This window comes from Perognathus longimembris, chromosome 3 (genome assembly GCF_023159225.1).
Source record: "Perognathus longimembris pacificus isolate PPM17 chromosome 3, ASM2315922v1, whole genome shotgun sequence".
NCBI classification, from domain to species: Eukaryota; Metazoa; Chordata; class Mammalia; order Rodentia; family Heteromyidae; genus Perognathus; species Perognathus longimembris.
This window is the reverse complement of record NC_063163.1, coordinates 86095658-86115694: the sequence shown is the minus strand read 5'-3', so window position 1 is coordinate 86115694 and position 20037 is coordinate 86095658. Positions and strand designations below refer to the sequence as shown.

The window sequence follows — 20037 nt, the reverse complement described above, 5'->3', positions numbered from 1 at the left end:
ACGGAGGCCCACCTAGGCCCTTTCGCGCCGTACGTGCTTTGACTCTATCTAGGAGAGGAGTAGGAATGGGAAGGGCGCGTTTGCCTAGCTCGGAAAGCGCGGACCACATCCGGGCATCTGAGTGCGTGCTTGCCGTGCGGCTTGCAGTGTAGCGCCGGCGGCCATGCTGAAGTGCACGATGAACGGCGGTCAACTGAAAGGTGGAGCGGCCCTTCTTGCTTCTCACGTAAAAGAGGGAAAGCCTGAAGTCCACGAAGCGCTTCCTTTGTGCGGTTTTTGTGCAGGGCTCGAGGTCGCGAGCCTGGGGCCCCGCTGGCTCTGCTGCCCCGGAGGATGGAGGCCCAAATTTCTTCTATGTTATTTATATAGTTGGGTTTTGGGGTTTTTTTTGTTGTTGTTGGGTTTTTTTTTTGGCGGTTGTGGGGCTTGAACTTAGGGTCTGGCCGCTGCCCCTGAGCTCTTCAGTCCAAAGCTAGCGCTCTGCCACTTGAGCTACAGCGCTACTTCCGGCTTTTGGGTGATCAGTTGAAGAGTCTCACGGACTTTCCTACCGGGGCTGGCTTCGAACCACGATCCTCACTCAGATCTCAGCCTTCTGAGTAGCTGGATTGACACGCGTGAGCCACTGGCGCCCGGCGACACATTGTATTTTCTTCAAGCAATGTGACAGTGTATAATATATATAGTGTATAATTATATATGTGCACATGTCCAATAATTGAACAAATGTCACATATAGTCACTTGATTTTTGGTTTTACAAAAAATGAAAATATCTTATTCGTTAACAGGAAGTTGTTCAAATGTGCATCTGGATAGACTGCCTCACACAAATGTGGCCAAATATAGCAAGCAGGTCACAACTCCCTTCATGGTCTTGCACTTAGCTTTTACATTTGTCCTTGTAGAATTTGACACAAAGTGTTAAATTGAGGTCATTCTGGTTAATCTAAGCATACTGCATGCTACAGAGAGGCCAAATGTTATAGTATATAGAGTTCAGGGTGAATGGTAGAATCACTGAGCCTGTGTATGCATTACTAAATAGGCAACAAAGTTTGGGTAGAACAGATGTCAGCAATTTCCAAAATAACCAGTTGCCGGGGGATGAGATGTATCCAGAGTTCTAAAAGCTCCTCTATTTCCTTTTTCAGGCATTTTACCCAAGGACAGAGACAAATTGCTCAATTGAAGAATCAAGAGAAAATATAATTGAATTAATCCCAGCTTTTTTTTAAGTTTTAAAATTAATCTGTAGTTGCACAGAGAGGTTTCGGTTGATCCCAGTTTTCTTTACCAATGTATTTTGAGTGTTCTGTATGTTGGGGGGAAAAAAGACAAACATAAGCAGCACTTTCTTTTTTCTCCATAGTATTTGGGAAGGCAATCCAAGCTCTAGCACGACTGAGTAGTGAGTTATGGCTTGACCCATCGAAGCAAGGTGTAAGTAAGAACATAAAGCTATAGGCCATATACTAAAGCAAGAAGTGAAATTGAAAGACCCCAGTCCCTAAAGTATGAGGATTCCAATATCACTTCTCTGAACAACTAATGATCAGTTTAACAACATGAATACCAGGAAGCTAAAAAATGTTTTCCCAGGTTGTTAGGGAAACTTAGGGGAAGGAGGAAGACAAATGGAGCAAAATGGTGGGTGAATAGAGTTAGCATAGTCAATGTACAAATGTGAAAATGGAACCATGTAGCTTGAGGACAGGGATGGATTTGGGAAAGAAGGAGGAGAAAGATGAAAGGGGTGGCAGTGATTAAAAGGCTTTTTTTTTTTGCAAGTCCTGGGCCTTGGACTCAGGGCCTGAGCACTGTCCCTGGCTTCTTTTTGCTCAAGGCTAGCACTCTGCCACTTGAGCCACAGCGCCACTTCTGGCCATTTTCTGTATATGTGGTGCTGGGGAATTGAACCCAGGGCTTCGTGTGTATGAGGCAAGCGCTCTTGCCACTAGGCCATATCCCCAGCCCCTAAAATGCATTTTACTCATAAAACTGACTTGTTGAATTGAAACCCCTTCATACAACTATTTAAAGATAATTTTTAAAAATGGGAGGTAGAGAGAGGGCTGGGATTATGGCTTAGCAGTAGAGTGCTCACCTGGTATACATGAAGCCCTGGGTTTGATTCCTCAGCACCACATAGATAGAAAAACCCAGAAGTGGCGCTGTGGCTCAAGTGGTAGAGTGCTAGCCTTGAGCAAAAAGAAGCTAGGGACAGTGCTCAGGCCCTGAGTTCCAAGCCCTCAGGACTGGCCAAAAATAAAACAAAACAAAAATTGGGAGAATAGCTGGGCCCCGATGGCTCACGCCTGTAATCCTGTCTACTCAGGAGAATATCAGAGAATTGCGGTTTGAAGCCAACCCAGGCAGGAAAGTCCATGAGAACCTCATCTCCAGTTAATCACAGAAAAAGCCAGAAGTAGAGATGTAGCTCAAGTGGTAGAGTGCTAGCCTTGAGCAAAAGAAGCTTAGGGACAGTGCCTAGACCCAGAGTTCAAGGCCTAGGGCAAATTAAAAAAAAAAGGAGAATCCACATAAAAGTCTTCGTTTTCTGCTTCTATAATTCAAAAGATCTGACAATTCTGGGCTTTTTTATTTGTTCTGTGTCATTCCTTGGGCTTGAACTCTGGGCCTGGGAGCTATCCATGAGTTTTATCACTCAAGGCAGTGCTCTACCATTTTGTACCACAGTACCACTTCTGGTTTTCTGGTGGTTAACTGGAGATAGCATTTTCATGGACTTTCCTGCCTGGGCTGGCTTTGAACTGCAAACTTTAGATCTCAGCCTCCTGAGTAGCTAGGATTACAGGTGTGTGAGCCACCAGGACCCAGCCTCAACACTTTTTTCTTTTTTTTGCCAGTTCTGGGATTTGAACTCAGGGCACTGATCCTGGGCACTGTCCCTGAGCTTCTTTTGCTCAAGGCTAGCATTCTACCACTTGAGCCACAGTGCCACTTCCAGCTTATTCTTTTTTTTTTTTTTTTTTTTTTTTTTTGTGGCCGGTCCTGGGCCTTGGACTCAGGGCCTGAGCACTGTCCCATTCTTTTTGCTCAAGGCTAGCACTCTGCCACTTGAGCCACAGTGCCACTTCTGGCCATTTTCTGTATAGGTGGTGCTGGGGAATCAAACCTAGGGCTTTATGTATGGGAGGCAAGCACTCTTGCCACTAGGCCATATCCCCAGCCCCTTCCAGCTTATTCTGTTTATGTGGTGCTGAGGAATCAAACCCAGGGCTTCATGCATGCTAGGCAAGCACTTTACCACTAAGCCACATTCCCAGCCCCTCAGCACCCTTTTTGACACTAGTTGTTTTGCAGTAGGCCCTCACTGCACAGGCCTGCACCTGTAACACAGTTCTATTTTATGTTTGCCATCATATCTGGGATGACAGGTATGTGCTATCGTGGCCCAGCTTTTTCCTGTGATATGAGGTGTAGCAAACTTTTTCACCTGGGCTGTTCTGGACCTTTGAACCTTTCTATCACAGCTTTCTATTAGCTAAGATGCCAAGGAGACATCATGGCTCCTGGTACTTAGGCTGTCCTTGAACTATGATCCTCTTTTTTTTTTTTTTTTTTTTGTTCTAGGGTTTGAATTCAGGGCCTGGGTGCTCTCCTTGAGCCTCTTTGTGCTACCACTTAAGCCACAGCACCACTTCTAGTTTTTGAGTGGTTAATTGGAGATAAGAGTACCACGGTGGCTGGGGATATGGCCTAGTGGCAAGAGTGCTTGCCCCATATACATGAAGCCCTGGGTTCGATTCCTCAGCACCACATATATAGAAAATGGCCAGAAGTGGCACTGTGGCTCAAGTGGCAGAGTGCTAGCCTTGAGAAAAAGAAGTCAGGGACAGTGCTCAGGCCCTGAGTCCAAGCCCCAGGACTGGCAAAAAAAAAAGAAAGGTCTTTGGTGCTGGGAATATAGCCCAGTGGCAAGAGTGCTTGCCTTGTATACAAGAGTATCACAGGGACTTTTCCACCCAGGCTGGCTTTGAACCATGATCCTGGGATCTCAGGCTCCTGAGTAGCTACGATGACATGTGTGAGCCACAGTCCAGTTTTAACTCCCTTTTCTAGTGCCTTCTGCCACTACATGTGTTAAAGTTAAGGCCCCTTTAGTACTTTACAATTTGACACGTTCACCATGTAAAATTTTAGATTGAATATATAGGTATTCAATATAATATCTCTACATATACACATGTAAATGTGTAAATACAATATACACTGTGTGGTGAGGTCCATAGCTGACAGTTTATGGTCTTATTTTGAACATATTTGTGACAGTATACATAGTGGAATTTAAAGTTTGTTTTGTCCCAAACAGCTAACTTACTTTTCCAGCTTATGCTGCGATCTATGAATTCTTCTTCGTCAGCATATGGATACGTCCTCTTCTCTCCTGTGTTTTTTGAACAATATCAATGGTCAACCTCAGGGACAATGAATAATAATAACATTCCACTGACTTTAAATTGCAAGTTCACAATGCAGGTAAATCTTCATGTTCTTCTCTCATATAGAAGAAATATTACATCTGCTCTACACTTAACACATTGGCATGCAAATCTGTCTACTCATTTATGAAGACACAGAAACAAGTTGGGTTTTAAGAAGCTATATTGGGTACCTGTTTAATAGTTGTCATATATTTGCTTTACAGTCAGTTCTGCCCATCTTTAAATGTCTGAATTTCCTTGAGAGAAATGTTGAGAAGTGCAAAATATTCACCAAATCTAAGCAGTGCAGAGTTATTATTCAGCTCTTCTGCAAACACGGTAGGTATAACACAGTAGTTTAAAATGCTGTTTCTTCTGAACTAGTTTTAGTTTTAGAATATTCAAACCTGTCAAGACCTCTCCTGTAGCATCACTGCTTGGGCCAGTGAAGGTATTCCCTTATCTGTCCCTGTAAGATGATTGGTATTAAGCATTCTTTTTTTTTTTTTTTTTTTTTTTTTTTTTTGCCAGTCCTGGGGCTTGAACTCAGGGATGGAGCACTGTCCCTGGCTTCTTTTTGCTCAAGCCTAGCACTCTGCCACTTGAGCCACAGCGCCACTTCTGGCCTCTTCTATATATGTAGTGCTGAGGAATCAAAATGAGGGCTTCATGTATAGGAGACAAGCACTCTTGCCACTAGGCCATATTCCCAGCCCTAAGCATTTCTTTTTTAAAAAATGTATTGTCAAATAAAAAAGAAGAAAAAAAAGAGACAAAAAATTAAAAAAATAAAAATAAATAAATAAATAAAATTTAAAAAATTAAAAAAATGTATTGACCAGGGTACAAACATTGATTCATACAAAATAATTTTTAAGCTGCTTACTTGAATTTTATTTATTCTTTATTGTAAAGTTGATTAACAGGGGGGTTACAGTTACAAAAGCAAGGGAATAAGTACATTTCTTTTTTTTTTTTTTTGTCACTCCTGGGGCTTGAACTCAAGGCCTGGGTACTGTCCCTAAGCTTATTTTGCTCAAGGCCAGCACTCTACCTCTTGAGCCACAATGCCACTTCTGGCTTTTTCTGTTTATGTGGTGCTGAGGAATCGAACCCAGGGCTTCAAACACCCTAGGAAAGCACTCTATCTCTAAGCCACATTCCCAGCATGAATACATTTCTTTTTAAACACCCTTGAATTTTAATTGGTTGCTCTAGTTGGGTGTTATAATACCTGCCAGTAATCCCTACCTTAGACGGTTATGAAGAATTAGGATCTCAAGTCGGAGGCCAGCTTGGGGTCTTCTTTAAAACAACCAGGAAACAAAAGACACCTCACACTGCTATAATTTATATTTCTTTCTTTCTTCCCCAGATGTTTTGGGTTTTTAGCTCTAGGCCTTGTGCTTCCCAGGCAGACATTCTACCTCTTGAGCCATATCTTCAACCATTTTTTCTATTTGTGTATGTATGTATGTATGTATCATCTATCTATCTAGGAAAGGGCTTTGGTCATTGATCCTATTTATACCTCCAAGAATGACAGGATTGTACCCTCACCCAGACTTACCTAATATTCCTTAATTTTAATCTTATATTTATTATTTATCTTTTTTTATGGTTATGAGGTTTGAACTCAGGACCTGGGCACTGTCCCTGAGCTTTTTTTGCTCAAGGCTAGCACTCTATCACTTGAGCCACAGCTCCACTTCCAGCTTTTTGGTGGCTAGTTGGAGATAAGAGTCTTACAGACTTTCCTGCCCAGGCTGTGATCCTTAGATCTCAACCTCCAGAGTAATTAGGATTACAGGCATGAGCCACCTATGCCCAGCTCTTAATTTGTCTTAATATATTTTTTATTTCAGTATACATTTCTATCCTGATGTTTTTTACCCACAAATGTCCATGATTTAACTTATTTCTCCTTCATATAATAGCAGAATCGGGCTGGGAATATGGCCTAGTGGTAAATTACTCGTCTCGTATACATACATGAAGCCCTGGGTTCGATTCCTCAGCACCACATATCTAGAAAAAGCCAGAAGTGGCACTGTGGCTCAAGTGGTAGAGTGCTAGCCTTGAGCAAGAGAAGCCAGGAAAAGTGCTCAGGCCCTGAGTTCGAGCCCCAGGACTGGCAAAAAAAAACAAACAACAAACCCAAAAAACAAAAATATAATAGCAGAATCACACAAAGAGCATGATAAAAATAAAAATTACAGCCAGGGTAGAGAATAGGCCTTTCTGCCATGTACAGGTGGGATTCGGGCTGGTTGGGGCTGCGAGAAAATGAGTGACAAGAGCTCCCCATGGGCCAAAGTTAACAATTACACCCTGATACACAGACATTTGTAGCAAATATTTATTAAATTAAGTATTGTTAAAATCCTAAATATTGTTATTGTTACTTATTCAATAAAAACAAACACATAAGTTGCAAAAATGTTTTTTTTTGGCAAGTCCCCTTGATTCTCACACATTATTAGGCCTGCCTGGCTTTAATTACATACGCAAACAGATTCCAACTCTCCTCTCCTTGTTAACCTTGAAAAGTCAATACGCCCCATTGAGCTGTGGTTTTTAGCTTCTAAGATTAAGTTACTCCCCCTCTTGCACAACATGGTGAGGTTCAGAATGCATGTATGCATGCAAACGGTTTCTGGCACATTGTAGACTGAGTATGCCTAATCTAAAAAAATCTGATAGATGACAAAATATGATTTCCAGACCAGTGGCATTCAGCCTATAAGGTCTGTGCAAATGCCAAAGCACTCTCAAACCTGAAATATTCAGGTCCTGACCATTTAGGGGGTATTTGGGCACTCAGCATAATTTTGTAACTCGTCAAAGGAAAAAAATTCACAGGCCAGATGTGGAGAAAAGGTACTACAGTCGGAGGGTGATAGTGAACAGTACTAACTGGTTTACGATTTCCTAGGGGATATGTCACTTTGTGACCACTAGGGGGCAATAGCACACTTCATTAGAGTGCTGCTTCAAACTAGTTCTCTGCCACATAGTAAATGTTACTTAAACTTACTGCTTTACGTTGCCTTAAAAAAAATAATAATAATTAGCTTACATTAGTTATACAAAGGCGATTTCTTTTTTTTTTTTGTCAGTACTAGGGCTTGAACTTTTGTCCCTGAGCTCCTTTACTCAAAGCTAGGCTCTACCACTATGAACCACACTACCACTCCTGGTTTTCTGGTGGCTAATCTGAGATAAGAGAAAGTCTCATGGGGACTTTCCTGCCCCAGCTGGCTTTGAATCACGACCCTCAGATCTCAACCTCCTGAGTAACTAGGATTACAGGCGTGAGCCACGGGTACCTGGCTCAGAGGACAATTTCATTGTTTTCATGCATGTACATTATGTTCCAATTATTGTTTTAATTTGGCCATGAAACTTAAAGACATAATCTATTTTGAATTTATATAGTTAAAAGGTTGCTTCATTTTTTTAAGGTATTAAAAAGACTCATAATATACGCTTTGAAGAAAGCCAGCCTGTGGAAGTTCTTCTGGAAAAGAACATGTGTACTAATATACTAGTGATTCAGCCAAGGTAATCAGTTTCCTGTGTTAATTCTTTCCTTTTTTGGAGTATAGTATGCTTACAGAGGAAAGAAATAATGCCCTACAGCTTTTCAATCAGTTATAATTTGTTATTCTTAAATTATTGTTTTTTGTTGTGTTGGTCTTAGGGTTTGAACTCACTTGGGACTTGGGCACTGTTCCTGAACTTTGAGTCACAGCTTGGTCGGTGGTAGGGCTTGAACTTTTGTCCTAGGCACTGTCCCTGAGATCTTTTTTTTTTTTTTTTTTTTTTGTCTAGTCCTGAGGCTTGGACTCAGGGCCTGAGCACTGTCCCTGGCTTCTTTTTGCTCAAAGCTAGCACTCTGCCACTTGATCCACAGCGCCACTTCTGGCCGTTTTCTGTATGTGTGGTGCTGGGGAATTGAACCCAGGGCCTCATGTATAGGAGGCAAGCACTCTTGCCACTAGGCCATATCCCCAGCCCCTCCCTGAGATCTTTTACTCAAGGGTAGCCTCTACCATTTTGAGCCATAGCACCACTTCTGGTTTACTGGTGGTTAATTGGAGTCTTGGGAGCTGGGAATGTGTCTTAGTGCTAGAGTGCTTGCCTAGCATGCATGAAGCCCTATGTTTGATTCCTCAGTACCACACACACAGAAAGACCCAGAAGTATCACTGGCACTGTGGCTCAAGTGGTAGTGCTAGCCTTGAGCAAAGAAGCTCAGGATTGGCGCCCAGCCCTGAGGTCAAGCCCCAGGACTGGAAAAAAAAAAAAAAAAAAAAAAAAAAAAAAGAACTCATGGACTTCCCTGCCTGGGCTGGCTTTGAACCTAGATCCTCAGATCTCAGCCTCCTGAGTAGCTAGGATTACAGGCATGGGCCACCAGCACCTGGCTAAATTCTTTCTATTTTTGCAGTACTATGGATTGAACCCAGGGCCTTGGGTCTGCTAAGCAAGTGTTCTGCCTCCGAGTTATACCTGGCCCACAGGTTTTTGTTTTGCTTTGTTTTGGGTGGTACCTAGGGTTGAGCGCTCAGGTCCTAGAGCTTTTTAGGCAAATGCTTTACTGCTTGTGCAATGCCCCCAACCCTTTTTGCTGTAGCTTATTTTGTAGACAGGGTCTCAGGCCTTTACCCTGAGCCAGTCACGAACTACAATTTTATTATTAATGCCCCTCTCCCCAGCAGTGTGCTGTCATGTCTAGCCTCTACAGCTTTTTGTAAAGCTAAAACTTTACTTAGGGATATCACTTTAAGGAAACCTTGAGAATAACAATAGTAGATAGTAACTGCCTTAAAGGGAGCAATAATAATTTAGTGGCCAAGAAGGCTCTAAAAATATCCTACCTATGGCTTTCTACATCCCCTTCTATCCACAGAGGAAAACCTTTACCCTAAATTATTACCTAATACTTCACATTTAGCCAGGTACAGGGGGCTCAGACCTGTAATCCTAGCTACTCAGGAGGCTGAGATATGAGGCTCACGTGGCCAGCAGTGGCAGCAAAGTCCATGAAACTCCTCTATCTCCAGTTAATTACCCTCCCTCCCCCCAAAAAAGCTAGAAGTGGCACTGTTGATCAAGTGGTAGAGTGCTAGCCTTCAGCAAAAAAAAAAAAAAAAAAAAAGCAAAGCACAAACAAAAAACACAGCTCAGGGACAGTGCCCAGGCCCTGAGTTCAAGCCCTCTGACAAAGAAAAAGAAAAAGTATGGCCCTTTAGTGCTTTGGAGCTACCTGTTCCTGGCTCAAGTCTTCATGAAGCTGAGGCTGTGGCAGCTGAAGGCTCAGCCTGGGGCTTCAGGTATGACCTCAGGGAATCCATTTCTGAGCTCCTGGGGTGTTGTCGGTGGGATGCCTGCCTGTTCTCACAGACAGCAGCTGATGATCTGAGAAAAGAGGATGGAGATGCAAGCCCAGCCTGAGACTCCTGGTCTCCTATTTGTGTTTTCTGACTTTGAAGTGAACCTGTGCTTAGGGAGGAGCAAATAAGGCCATGAATACCAGGAGGTGGGGAGTATGGCCCTGTTGAGGGCCTTGCTGTTGGCTACCTCATACAGAGTTCTGGAAATGGGCTTCAAAGGCTCTTCCTCCCTCAGCATTTCTTAGTGTAGTGTGACAGACCTGCGTCACCATGCCCAGCCAACAAGGCTAACATAGCTCATTGTACTTTACAGATTACTGGGGGAGATGGCTGCTCTTTTTCCATCAACTGTGGAGGAAGTTACCCTCGCCGTCACTTTAGCAGATTTTTGCCTCAAGAGTCCTAATGAGCAAGCAATGGGTAGGGAGAATGTGTGTGTCCTGGTGTGATGGGGTCATTGCTAGCCATGCAGTGCATATCAGTAATGTCATATCATTCCTATGTAAGAAGCAGGAAGATGTGAAAAGATCAGAAAAAGCTTTAAGAGATCCAGGAATTTTAACACAAGTTGTAACACAGTGTTTGATTTTGAATTTTAGGTTTTTAAATGAAGAGAATGATTACTAAGGAAAATATAGTTTCAATTAAGCTTGTAATGTCTGTTTCTCATCTTCATTCCTCTGTGATTAGCATAAAGGAGAGCTGAGGGGCTAACAGCCCATGTGTACAAATAAACCATGTGACCTCTTTTAGTGCTCACTTCCTTCCTAGCCCTCCCTCTCCATCCTCTTCCCAGCCCCCTTTCTGTTCTTGCCGTTAAATTTTTTTAGTGTGTATTATTTACAGCAAGGGTTGCACTATAGCATTTCAGAAGTGCATATGTTGTGTTTTGTTCACAACAACCTTTTTTTTTTTTTTGCCAGTCCTGGGGCTTAAACTCAGGGCCTGAGCACTGTCCCTGGCTTCTTTTTGCTCAAGGCTAGCACTCTGTCACTTGAGCCACAGTGCCACTTCTGGCTTTTTCTGTTTATGTGGTGCTGGGGAATCGAACCCAGGGCTTCATGCATGCTAGACAAGCACTCTACCACTAACCCACATTCTCAGCCCCCAGAACAACCATTTCTTTTGCTTTCTCCTCCCTCCTCCCTCAGTCCTGCATTGATTAACAACTCTCTTCATACTGTATTTGGAAATTATTCAGTCTCCATCTTTTTCCCTTTGCCCTCATCCCCCTACATTCTCATCCTGCTCTGTGTGTGTGCATGTATATGTATATATCTAGTTATATATGCAAATGGACATCCACACAAACATGGCTTTAAGAACTAGCCTCCACCAGTGAGTAAAAACATAGAACATTCGGCCTTTCTAGCATAGCATCTCTCACTGGACAATGCTCACTTGGTGCCCCCTCATCAGTTGTGGCTGGGCATGAAGATGGCCACTCCCTTGCTCCCAGGGATGCTGGCTACTTGCTATTGCATGCCACTGACGGCCACAGAGGGGCCTCTGTGTCATGGACATGGTCTAAAAGACCCCAGCTGCAGGAGACGGGAAGTGAAGGCCATCTGAGACTTAAGGTTTGAGGCCAGTCTTGGTTGTAGCACCCACGTGTGTGTGTGTGTGTGTGTGTGTGTGTGTGTGTGTGTGTGTGTGTTTTCTTTCTTTTTTCTTTTTTTCTTTTTTTTTTTTTTGGCCAGTCCTGGGCTTGAACTCAGGGCCTGAGCACTGTCCCTGGCTTCTTTTTGCTCAAGGCTAGCACTCTGCCACTTGAGCCACAGCGCCACCTCTGGCCGTTTTCTATGTATTTGGTGCTGAGGAATTGAACCCAGGGCTTCATGTATGAGAGGCAAGCACTGTTTCCACTAGGCCACATTCCCAGCCCAGCACCACATATTCTATTGGTCACAACAAAGAGGGATACAGGTGTGGACTCCACCTTCCCAATGAATTTGTGATTGTTTTATACCTAGCTACTGTGGTCATATTCTTATATTAAAATTTAATAAAGACCTCTAGGACCGATTTTATTCTTCATTTTCCTCTAACATTAAACAGACACGACCAGTTCTGTGCACAGCTTGGTATGTGTGGACAGAGACGAGTTTGACTTCTTTCAGATTGGATTGGATACTGAAATAACGTTTTGTCTCAAAGATTTGAAGGTAAAAAAACTATATGAAATTCAAATTTAAAACTTCACTGATAATTTTGTTGTTGTTGTTGTCCATTGTAGTGCTTGAACTCAGGGCCTGGGTTCTACCACTTTGAACCACAGCTCTACTTCTGGTTTTTGAGTGGTTAATTGGAGATAATAGTCTCACAGGAACTTTCCCTACGCTGGCTTTTTGAACTACAATCCTCAGATCTCAGTCTCCTGAGTAGCTAGGATTACAGGCATGAGCTACAGGAGCACAGTAAACAAACATATATATATATAGCCAGTCCTGGAGCTTGAACTCAGGGTCTGGGCACTGCCCCTGAGCTTTTTTTGCTCAAGGCTGGCACTTTACCACTTGAGCCACAGTGCCACATCTAGATTTTTCTATTTATGTGGTACTAATGAATGCTAGGCAGTCTACCACTAAACCACATTCCCAGCCCTGGTGAATATATATATATTCCTCCCCTCCCCCCCGCCCCCGGGTGTTGTCCCTGAGTTTTTCAGCTCAAGGCTAGTGCTCTACCACTTGAGTGACAGCGCCACTTCTGGTTTTCTGATAGTTAATTGGAGATAAGAGATTCATAGCCTTTCCTGCCCAGGCTGGCTTTGAACCGCAATTCTCAGATCTCAGCCTCCTGAGTAGCTAGGATTATAGAGGTGAGCCACTGGTACCTGACCTGGTGATATTTTCAAATTAAACATTTCAACTTTCCTTCTTCCCTTCTTTCAGGGATTCCTGACGCTCTCTGAAGCTGTGCGTGGTCCTGTCGCCATGCATTTTGATTTTCCTGGGAGGTACATCTTGTGAACTTTTCTATGTTTATTTCTTTTCTTTTGTTTCATATAGATACTAGAATCCTTTGGATCAAAAATTAAAATTTTTAAACATCTCGGGATTTTGTGTGTGTGTGTGTGTGTGTGTGTGTGTGTGTGTGTGTGTGTGTGTGTGTGTGTGCTGGTCCTGGCTTGAACTCAGGGTTTTGGCTCTGTCCCTGAGCCTCTCTGTGCTCAAGGCTAGTGATCTACTACTTGAGCCACTCCTGGCTCTTGGTGAATAGTTCATTGGAGATAAATGGCCACGCTGGGCCATTTCCTGCTTTTTGGATGCTTAATCAGAGATAAAGAGTCTCATAGACTTTCCTACCTAGGCTGGCTCTGAACCTCAATCCCTAGATCACAGCCTCCTGAGTAGCTAGGATGAGCCACTGGTACCTCACAGAAATTTACTAACTTTACTAGCAATACTTATCAAACTAAAATTTTGGAAGATGACTTTTTTTGGTAGTACTGGGGCTTGAACTCAGGACCTCACATTTGACAGGCGGGTGATCTACCATTTGAGTCACGTTCCTCAGTCCAAGATGACATTTTTATGTATTTGCTGGCCCTGGGGCTTGAAGTCAGGGCCTGGGCCCTGTCCCTGGGCTCTTTTGCTTAAGGCTAGTGCTCTAACACTTGAGCCACAGCTGTACTTCTGGCTTTTTGGTGATTAATTGAAATTAAGAGTTTCATGGACTCTCCTGTCTGGGCTGGCTTTGAACCGTGATCCTCAGATCTCAGCTTCTTGAGTAGCTAGGTTACAGGCCTGAGTCACCAGCACCAGGCAGAAACAACATCTATTTGTATTGTTTCTCTATACTCCAGAATTCCGTATCATTTTATAACATGTTCCAAATGTCCATCAGAAACTAGATATCATCTTTGCTGCCTCTGTCTCTTTAGGCCTGTGGCGCTAAGTATTAATGATATGCTATTGGAAGCTCATTTCTACTTGGCTACCTTAGCTGATGACTCCAGCAGACCGCCTTCACCACTGTCACTGTGCCTGCCCCAGGAAGGACAAAGGTGAGGCTCCATTCTGCTGTGTGATTGGCTCAAAGAGTTGGGTCACATCCACTTAGAAAACAACTGAGTAATGAGCACTACTTGAGAATCTGAAGAGCAGGTGGGAGGCTGAACCACAGCACTGGAGACTTCACCAATCTTGTACTGCATTGCTTTTTCTCATCAGACCAGAATCAAACGGGACGGTCTAGTTTGTCTTCATTAGCACTCAAAACACATGCCCGATTTCCTGTTAGCCTTCAAGGGTGGTAGAGGATTAGCTGCACCCCCTTCTCACAGGGAGGGCAGGATGCCGGGTTCCTTCTCCTGTTCTTTTTCTCAGTTAATTTTTTTGGGGGAGAGACATGCTTTCTTGTAAGCTAATTTCAAAGTTACATGAAAAAAAAAATCAAGGAAAATACAGAAAATCTAGAAAATAAAGAAGTACAAAGGAAAAAAACAAGACATCTTCTAGAGATAGACACTTAACCTTTTGGCTCACTGACTTTTCTTTCAGATTTTGTTTTGCATACACATATGCCTATGCATATCCATGACGTGTGTGTGTGTGTGTGTGTGCGCGTGCGTTACAGTGCTAGGTATGGAGGGAGCCTAGGGACTTACACATTAGCCAATTCCTCTATCACTCAGTTATACCTGCAGTCTTATACATTTATGTCTTAAACACCATCATGTCTTTTGTATCTTACCTCCTCCCCACCTAAGTATATTACACCATTATGACTCAGAAACATGTGTTTTCATGACCTCATATTATGTCATATACATGGCTAGTGGTTTATTTAATTTTCTTATTCATTCCTGTTACCACATTATATACTATCTCCTGAAAGATTCAGAAATAATCAACATGAATTGTAACTTTCAACAAGTAGCTCTATTGTTTGGATACATGTCCTAAGTTAGGATGTCACATGTCTCTATGGTAATAGTAACAGCGCTTTCATTGGCCCTCAATACCTCAGGTCAAGTCCAGTCCGGACAAAGCTGAATGCTGGTCAGTGTGGAAGCAGCCAGGTCGCAGAGAGCATCTCGAGGAAAATGCCACGGAAAAGGCTGCGACCCCCTGAAACTCCCCCGGAGAGCCATGCCCAGGAAAACCACAGCAGCCCTCAGATGGAGAAAGCACCTGACAGAGAGCACTCAGGGGCGGAGCCCAGCCCAGTGCTCAGGAGGGTAAGAGAAATGCTGACATGACCCGTCGGGGTGGAGAGTTCTCCCCCCCCAGCCATCCCAGCATCCTGACCACTCATTTGCTTTGCTTTTCCTGGCTATGAGGACTGAAGCCAGGGCCTCCAACAACTAAGCATGTGTCTACCATTGAGAGCCCTCTCTTCCTGTGGTACCCAGTCGTTGTGCTTGCACCGCAGGTACTACCTTCTGAGCCACACCTCCAGCACTGGTTTTTGCTGTTTATTTTTGATAGGGCCATTTTTCTGCCTAGGCACATGACTGGGTCTGATCCACCTATTATAGAATTTCTGCTAGCTAGGCCACCAGGCTGGACCACCAAGTCTAGCTCTTCTTTGATGGGGGTGGAGGATTTATGAATGTTATGAATGTTTCTGCCTACAACTGTGATCCCAACCATTTCAAGTCTCCCAAGTAGCTAAGATTCCAGGCATGAGCCACTGGTGCCAGGCCTTCATTTATTTTTTTCTTTTTGTTGGTTGTGGGGCTTGAACTCTGGGCCTGGGCGCTGTCCCTGAGCTCTTCAGCTCAAGGCTCGCACTCTACCACTTGAGCCACAGCGCCACTTCTGGTGGTTAATTGGAGAATAAAGAGTCTCACGGCCTTTCCTGCCCAGCTGGCTTTGAACCACGACCCCTCGGATCTCAGCCTCCTGAGTAGCTAGGATTATAGGTGTGAACACGGGGAATGTAGCTTCGTGGTAGAGTGCTCACCTAGCATGCATGAAGCCCTGGGTTCAATTCCTCAGTACCACATGAACAAAAAAAGCCAGAAGTGGCACGGTGGCTCAAGTGGTAGAGTACTAGACTTGAGCAAAAGAAGCTCAGGGACAGTGCTCAGGCCCTGAGTTCAAGCTCCAGGACTGGCAAAAAATAAAATAAGCAAACCAACAAAAAACAGTAAACTACAGGTGTGGGCCACTTGCGCCTGGGTCTTTTGTTGTTGTTGTTTTTGATAGAGAAACCAAGCTAGTCTCAAATGGAGCAAAATCTGACTGATAGAATATTAATACTAAATAGTTAAATTATTCAATCATTTCTAAGAAGGCCGCAATCCAGCAGAGATTGGGTTGCTGTGTCCAAGCGTGAGCTATGCTGATGGCGTCCTTGACCTGAATGCAGGCGGCAGGCAGGAGCCCAGCAGTGCTCATGCTTCACAGGCACCAGCAGGAAATCGTTTACCTGGCACTTCAGTTCCCTGAAATTGACCGTGACAGTCCTCATCTTCCCTAGGGACTCTCTTCACACTGTTTCCAGTCAAGCTGCTCACTTCTAAAAAGAAGGCCCTGTTTTATTGTTTTGTTTTGTTTTGCCAGTCTTAGGGCTTGGACTCAGGGCCTGAGCACTGTCCCTGGCTTCTTTTACTCAAGGCTAGCACTCTGCCACTTGAGCCACAGCGCCACTTCTGGCTTTTTCTGTATATGTGGTGCTGAGGAATTGAACCCAGGGCTTCATGTATGCAAGGCAAGCACTCTTGTCACTAGGCCTTATTCCCAGCCCAAGGCCATTTTAAAAGGGAATTCTTGCCTTACTGTGGAGAATTGCAGTGCAGAATTGCATTATGGGTCCGTGGTGTGGGCCATTGGAGGCCCTCCACTTCCCTGGACCGGATTCACCCTGCAGACACTCAGCACTATCCACACCCAAGGGGACCCTGAAGCTCAGGGCTGCAGCAGGCTCTCCAGCTGAAGTCCACGGATTCAAATTCACTTTTGCCACTTGTTCGCTGTGTGTCTTGGATAAGGTATTGATCTTTGCTGCAGTCAACTCATCACTGAAGTGGGGGGGGGGGCGGTTAGTGACAGTCTCACGCATAGAATGGCCCCACTCGGTGCTCCACAGTGGTGACTATGGTTAGGGTGGCAGGGATGCTCCAAGCTGCACGGCCATGTGCCTGGGGACCACCAAGTCCAGCATAACACAGCCTGCCCTTCTTGTTTGTCTAACTTACTATTTTATATTAATTTGGGACTTCTGAAAAGTTAAATGGTATAGAGAACTTCTATATGATCTCCCCTCAGACTCTTCAAAAGTCCAAAGGTTACCATTTCACACAAAAGCACAATGATTATTTCCTGGGGGTGCAAGGATGTGGTGCCATGGTAATGCGTTTGCCTACCACGCACAAGGCCCTGGCTTCCTGCCCCAGTGCCATGCACACACATACACACACACACACACACACATACACACACACACACACACACTCTTACTTCCCTGAAGAAAAATCAGGAAATGCAAATACTAGGAGATGAGCATATCCCTCTGTTTAACTCTTTCCATGTGTACACATACTCACACATATGTCCAGACATTTTTTTTTCTGTACTGGGGATGGAACCCAGGACCTTTGTGTCTGCCACAGAGCTGCACACCCCACCCCAACCGTAAGATAAACTTAGACTTACTTGTTAATAGTACAGCAATTCTCACACACCATTACCCAGATTGCTAAGAATCTGCATTGTGGACTGGCTGTCTCCTCAAACCTGTGCCGTTTGTTTTCTAAGTCCTCTCTCTCTCTCTTCTGTGACATGGCATAGAATGTGTCTGAACTCGGGCTTTTCTGATGCTTCCTCATGGCTAGGTCTCAACAGAGCGCTTGGAGTGAGCACACAGTGTTGTTGATGACTGGGGATGGGACTGCCAGGTCTCCCTGCGGCCAAGTGACTTGTTTTCTCCTAGCAGCTGGCAGGCAAGCCTGCAGGAGAGGCTTTGGGACTCTGAATGCACCCCACTTCTTTGCCTAATGACTTAGCACCTATGTTTTCTGTGAGGAAGTTACTATCATGCCCGCCATATGCCAAACACTTGTTTTTGTTACCTTTCTGCTTATTAGGTGAACCTCCACTTGTAAGACCTCCTTCTTCTCTCCCATTTGCTTGTCATTTGGCTATTTCTATGACATGCACTCTTGGCTGACGTTATTCTGTAGCTGGATGTGTCTACACTGCCTTGGAGCTGGCTGGAACCGCAGCCGCAGGCCACCAGTTCTGAGCGTCTCCTCGGAGTCTTACATATTTGGTCCATGCTCACTTTGCTGACTTGTGGGCCTCTGGCGAGGCAGAAACATCTGGATGTCCCCAACCCACCACCTACAGCCAGATGCCACCCAGACTCCATTCCTTCCTGAGAAGCCTTCACTTCAGAATAAACAGCACAGTTCTTTTTCCCTCTAGTTTTCTTCCGTGTTCTTTGGAGCAGTCTCTCTCAACCAGGAAGAACACGCCAATCACTCTTCCCACAGTCGGCAGTAGCAAGTGACAGTGACCAGGACACGAGTAACATGTGATCTTTCATGGGGCCGGGGCTGCCCAGGAGGAAGCTCGAGCTGCACGACTGGCCATCCTTGTTGGAGGAAGGACGTTGTCTGTACAATGACTGTATCTAGAGAACACCACTCAAGAGGCAGACGTCTTCGGTGCAGAACACAGCGCATCAGAGTTGTTCGGTGCATAGTAGTAAGGTCTCTGGAGTCTCTGGAGGCGATACCGAGGCGGCAGGGTTCCCGGCTCGTGCACTGCAGGGATGTGCGCCTTTTCTGCAGGCGCCAGGCGCATGGAGGACACTCACCACGGTGTAGCATATGCTTTTACTACTACTGTACTTGCTGGGAGCACTTGGGTTTCGCTGTTTTCAGAACTAGCAAAAACTTACCCCTTTCTCCTCGTGATGACATGACTTTTTATCCTTTGTTTTTTGAGATTTTTAAAGTAAGCCTGGAATTAGGAAAAATGGTCAAGAATAAAATATAGCTACCTTATTCTTGAAGTTATTGTAAAATTCTCTTTCCTGGCCTTCAATTGTTCAGATTTCTGTATAACTTCTATTCTGCAGTGGGACGTAGTAAAGTAGCCAGAGATAATGCCAAATACGTCTGTACTAGCTGGCGCAGGACAGCCCCCACTCAGAGCCTGGAGTAGAATGAGGGAGACAAGTCTCAATTGTTTGCTTTTTTAAAAGAATCAGCCCGGGCTGAGAATGTGGCTTAGTGGTAGAGTGCTTGTCCAGCATGCAAAAAGCCCTAGGTTTGACTCCTCAGTACCATATAAACAGAAAAGGCCACAAGTGGTGCTGTGGCTCAAGTGGTAGAGTGCTAGCCTTGAGCAAAAGAAGCTCAGGGACAGTGCCCACGCCCTGAGTTCAAACCCCAGGAGTGGCAAAAAAATAAGAACCAGCTACAGCCGGGTGCCAGTGGCTCACACCTGAAATCCTACCCAAGAGGCTGGGATCTGAGGATTAGTTTGAAGCCAGCCCAAGCAGGAAAATCCATGTGACTCTCATCTCCAATAAATTATCAAAAGAGTTGGAAGCAGGGTTGTGGCTCAAGTGGGAGAGCACTAAGCTTGAGCAAAAAAGCTTTGGCACAGTGCCCAGGCCCTGAGTTCAAGCCCAGTACCAGGGGGGAAAAAAAAAAGCTCCAACCATGAGGGTGAATGAGGGAGGGATATGGTCAAAGTAGATGGTGCACATATATGAAAATAGAAGAATGAAACTTGTTGGAATTATAAGAAAATTATCCTCATGGGGTCAGGAGTGTGATGAGTGGTACTACAAGGCCTTGAGTCCAGTAACCCTAAAAAATAAAGCCAGCTGGGAATGTGGCTTAGTGGTAGAGTGTTTGCCTAGCATACATGAAGCCCTGGGTTTGATTCCTCAGTCCCACATACACAGAAAAGGCTGGAAGTGATGCTGTGGCTCAAGTGGTAGAGTGCTAGCCTTGAGTGAAAGAAGCTCAGGGACAGTGCCCAGGCCCTGAGTTCACGGCCCAGGACTGGCACAAAATAAAGTGAGGTGCCAGTGGCTTATGCCTACAATCCTAGCTACTCAGGAGGATGAAATCTGAGGATTGCAGTTCAAAGCCAACCCAGGCTGACGAACCTGAGACTCATCTCCAAATATGCACCAAAAGTAGAGCTGTGATTCAAGTGGTAGAGCACTAGCCTCGAGCACAAACATTACCCGACAGCACCCAGCCCGAGCGAGCTCAAG

General features: G+C 44.6%; 1 protein-coding gene across 1 annotated transcript; it reads left to right on the top strand.

Moving 5' to 3' along the window:
• The first annotated feature begins 60 nt into the window (after nucleotides 1–60).
• On the top strand, nucleotides 61–19065 carry Rad9b (RAD9 checkpoint clamp component B). Its single transcript, XM_048342965.1, is given in 12 exon segments — nucleotides 61–200; nucleotides 1372–1442; nucleotides 4353–4502; nucleotides 4672–4786; nucleotides 7912–8011; nucleotides 10160–10266; nucleotides 11905–12011; nucleotides 12741–12805; nucleotides 13733–13855; nucleotides 14821–15031; nucleotides 18225–18279; nucleotides 18282–19065. Coding segments are annotated over 12 exon segments (1197 nt in total). The 5' UTR covers nucleotides 61–163; the 3' UTR covers nucleotides 18338–19065.
• Nucleotides 19066–20037: the final 972 nt, after the last annotated feature.